Genomic DNA, 3,774 nt, shown 5'->3' on the forward strand with positions numbered 1-3,774 from the left:
TGAACTTTTGGAAACACCACAATAATAATAAACATTCACAAACCTATTGTACAGCAAATAAACTAATTTGTGTAACATACTGTAGGTAACGAATAAACAAATACAAACCTACTACACAACAAGTAAACAAATACGAACCTATTGTACAACAGATGAACAAACTGACAAATACAAACATCTTGCAAAACATACAAGCAAATTATGTACCTACCAGACCATAAAATAGCAAATATAAACATCTTAAACAAACAAATAAACACAAACAAGTCTTGTACAAAAAGTAAACATACTGTATACACACACATCTTTAGGCAACAAATAAAGAAACATAAACCTCTTGTACATCAAACAAACAAATGCAAATACTGGGCAGCAAATAAATAAATTCAAGTATCTTGGGGAACCAAATAATCAAACGCAAACCTCTTGTACAACAAATAAACAAATACAGACTTTTTGTACAAAGTAAGTAATCGTGTTGGCGGTTCCACAGGGTGGTGTGTTACGAGGTCATGGCAGATTCTCTTTACTCTGTTTTCACTGTATGTCCAGTGTTTTACAGCTCAGGCCACCCCTTTTCACCCTTTTATTTCCTGTGTAACGTTTCTAGACATGGACCAGCAGGGGCACTCACAGCTGATGGCAGACAGAAGTAACTATTTCTGTGGTTCTATGGTAGTGCATGGTGATGGGGCTTTTTGGCTTTTCCCTTACTAGTTTAACAGCCAGTAGGTGATAGAGAATCCAGCCCAGGAGGTTGGGAGAGTTCAGCTCTCCTGGTGTGCAGTAAAGGTTGGTATTCTCAACCTGCTGCCCATGACGTTCTTATGCAGTCAGTAGATGCTAACAGGCAGAGTGGTGCATGCTGGGAAAGGGGCGCCGGTCATGCTTTGCAGCCGGTGTTGGCACGGCTCGTTCTCTCATTCGCTAGAAATAACCGAACAGTGCTGTCTTGCTCTTAATCAAATTCTCTTTTCTAATCTCTTAACCACTTCATTGATGGCAAGTGAAAGAACATTGGTTTTGAATCACCCGTAGTGTAGACGACGGGAAGCGAACACTTCGGATCCTGTGAAATCAGTGTTCTTCTGTTAAACTTTCTGTTAATATTCTCAGGTGGACAAATCCCTAGCCTGTGCTGGGACAAGAACATTACACGTCTGGGTCCTAGATATTCATTCATTTCTTTCAGGCAAGCAAGCTCAGTAGGCTGAGTGTATATACCATGAGCAGAGAAAGTAAATCCACTTTCTAATGACTTCCACAAATCAATACTGCTTTGAAATGCATGTTTGCTTGTAACACACTCCACCTGGTTCGTAAAGATCACACTACAAACAAGTGGAGTAGTAGGAACCATTATTATGTTCATAGACAGAATAAGGAATACAAAGAGATTTGGAAACCCATACAGTCGAGACCAGCAAAATACAGCAAAAAAACTCTAACCCTTGCAAAACATGCATTCAAACACATCTCTAGTAAGACTCCAAAAAACCTCCCCGAAACATTTTAAACTTCTACAAACTTCTTCAGCTCGAAGCTCGGCACTTAATTAGTTAATGGTTAGGGATGCGGTAGCTTAGCGATAAAGATGTTGCTTTACCAATCTGGAAGGTTGTGAGTTTGAATCCCAGCTGAATCCTCATGTAACGTAAATGGTCAATTGGACACGCAGACAAACATCACATAGAGACAGAGCAGCTCACTTTAGCGTCCCACACGTTACACAGGCTAGGTAACGAATTCAAGATTTGTCCATCCCTGATTCTGATACACGACCGTCCGCGCGGTCATGAGTGCAATGCGCTTTCCTATAACCAATAAATCCTTTTCTACACAGCGTTCTCAGATCTTTGTGATTGCTCCTCCTATTTACTCCTATTCTTCGACTTATTTTCTTAGTTTTAAATTATCTTATAATTAATTATCTTCTATCTTATTATCTTACCCTCTGTATTTTACAGCCTGAAGGACGGAACGGACCTGCCAATGAAATGCGAGATCTCTCCACTTGTATCCTACGGAGGAGAGGTGAGAAAGTCACGGATTTTCACACGTGTATGCAACATTTAATCATGCCATACTCCATTCTCCATGTGTTTGGTGTGGATTTATTTATTTCTTTTTCTATTTTTTTTTCTTCTTAAATCCGGGCATTTTTTTTTTTTTAGCTATTAATACAAATACTGATTAAGTAAATAACATTTAGATAACTTATTGAGTCATTTCAGTGATACTGGTGTATGATGTGTAGTGACAGATGAGAAATCTGGGTCTTGTGCTTTTGAGTTTCTAATCTTTTACGAATAACTAACAAGGAACGTATTTGTTGATGCAGGGATTGGAGAAGCTGGTGAAGGGGAAAGAATTCCACCCAGCACTGATCATCAACGAGACCGGAATCCACGAGTGTGTGAAAAACGGACTGTGAGCTGCAAGCATGACGAGTCAAAACCGAAGCCATTTTCCCCTCCTTCCTCCCTTGTTCCTATAAGGCTGGGAGAAAATGTGACATTCAAGTGCAATAAGATGAAGGAAAAAGGCCTTCAGGGGCCTCATGTTATCCAAATCAGTCTATTTATTTTGCAAAACTTATTTTTATATAAATACTTTTTTTTTTTTGTCCTAGAATAGGAACATGCATGTTAGTTAATAATTTATATGAATGTGTTTTTAAAATTGAATGTAATGTAATGTAATATAACCTAATCACAATGGTACATGGGTTAATCTGTATGATGATTAGCACAAGGGTCTTTTTTTTAACCTGAGATCAACAACTAAAATTTGAGAAGCGGACGCTCTTTATACCACATTCTATACCTTCTGAGTCTTCACCCTCAGCATCTCCACACACATTCATCAGTATATTTAATTTACAAAAAATGCAGGTTGTAATGAATACCAGTAAACACTTTGTGAACACTTGAACAGATTCATGAACAGCAATGAACCAAATCAAATAGAGAAACTGTATAAATGTGGTCATTATTTTCAAAAAAAAAAAAAAAAAAAAAATGAAGTGGAATAAATACTTTATAAACTGTCCATGAAAAGATGTGACTTCCTTTATTCATTTCCTGGTGGGGACCAATGTTCCAGCAAGGGTAGGAATGTGAGTGTGTGTGAGAGTGAGTGTGTGTGAGAATGAGTGAGTGAGTGTGTGTGTGTGTGTGTGTGCGTGCGTGTGCGCAAATAGGTGTTGGACAGGTATTTTTTTTTTTGCATATGAGGCTTAAACTGTGGCTCAGTGGAATAAGATTTTCCACCCTGGATTTATGAGGGCGGTTATGATTGGCCTGTTACTGTAACCACCATCACACTACAGCCGCTTCGGAAATGTGCACCCATAGTCTGTCTGTCTGTCTGTCTGTCTGTCTCTCTCTCCCCATGTCATTCCTGCCATCTTGAAAAAACATCCAATTAAAAAAATTCCATATTCTGACTAATTTGTGGATATACCATACTGAATATTTCTACCAAAGCTCTTGATTCTGATTGGTCAGAAGGTAGGGATTCATCTTCTATAACATCATTCCTGACAGTAGTTTTGGCTGTGATTCAAATCACAAGTTTCTATTACTGTGCTAGTTCTAGTACGTCAGTATTTCTCTAGTTACAGCGGCGTGTCCAGCGTCAGAGCTTTATAACAGTCAGAGGTAAAGCTCTAACGATAGCTGTAAAGATGCCAGAAACTCTTCAGGATGGAGGACTTTGTAGCTTCTCAGTAACTTGACATGAGAGACAGAAGAGAGGCTGGTACTGTCGCGA

General features: G+C 38.8%; 1 protein-coding gene across 2 annotated transcripts in view; it reads left to right on the forward strand.

Annotated features, from left to right (window-relative positions):
* The window catches only part of uap1 (UDP-N-acetylglucosamine pyrophosphorylase 1), a 15,199-nt gene extending 12,140 nt beyond the window's left edge, over nt 1–3,059 (forward strand). The window contains exons 9-11 of one of the 2 annotated variants that reach the window (XM_060867503.1): nt 611–652; nt 1,968–2,034; nt 2,342–3,059. In XM_060867503.1, coding sequence (XP_060723486.1) covers nt 611–652; nt 1,968–2,034; nt 2,342–2,434 — 202 coding nt within the window. In that variant the 3' untranslated portion in view covers nt 2,435–3,059. The remainder of the gene's footprint in view (nt 1–610; nt 653–1,967; nt 2,035–2,341) is intronic. The other variant, XM_060867504.1, reaches the window with a different exon arrangement.
* The last annotated feature ends 715 nt before the right edge of the window (nt 3,060–3,774 follow it).

The sequence above is a fragment of the Tachysurus vachellii genome, chromosome 4 (genome assembly GCF_030014155.1).
Source record: "Tachysurus vachellii isolate PV-2020 chromosome 4, HZAU_Pvac_v1, whole genome shotgun sequence".
NCBI classification, from domain to species: domain Eukaryota; kingdom Metazoa; phylum Chordata; class Actinopteri; order Siluriformes; family Bagridae; genus Tachysurus; species Tachysurus vachellii.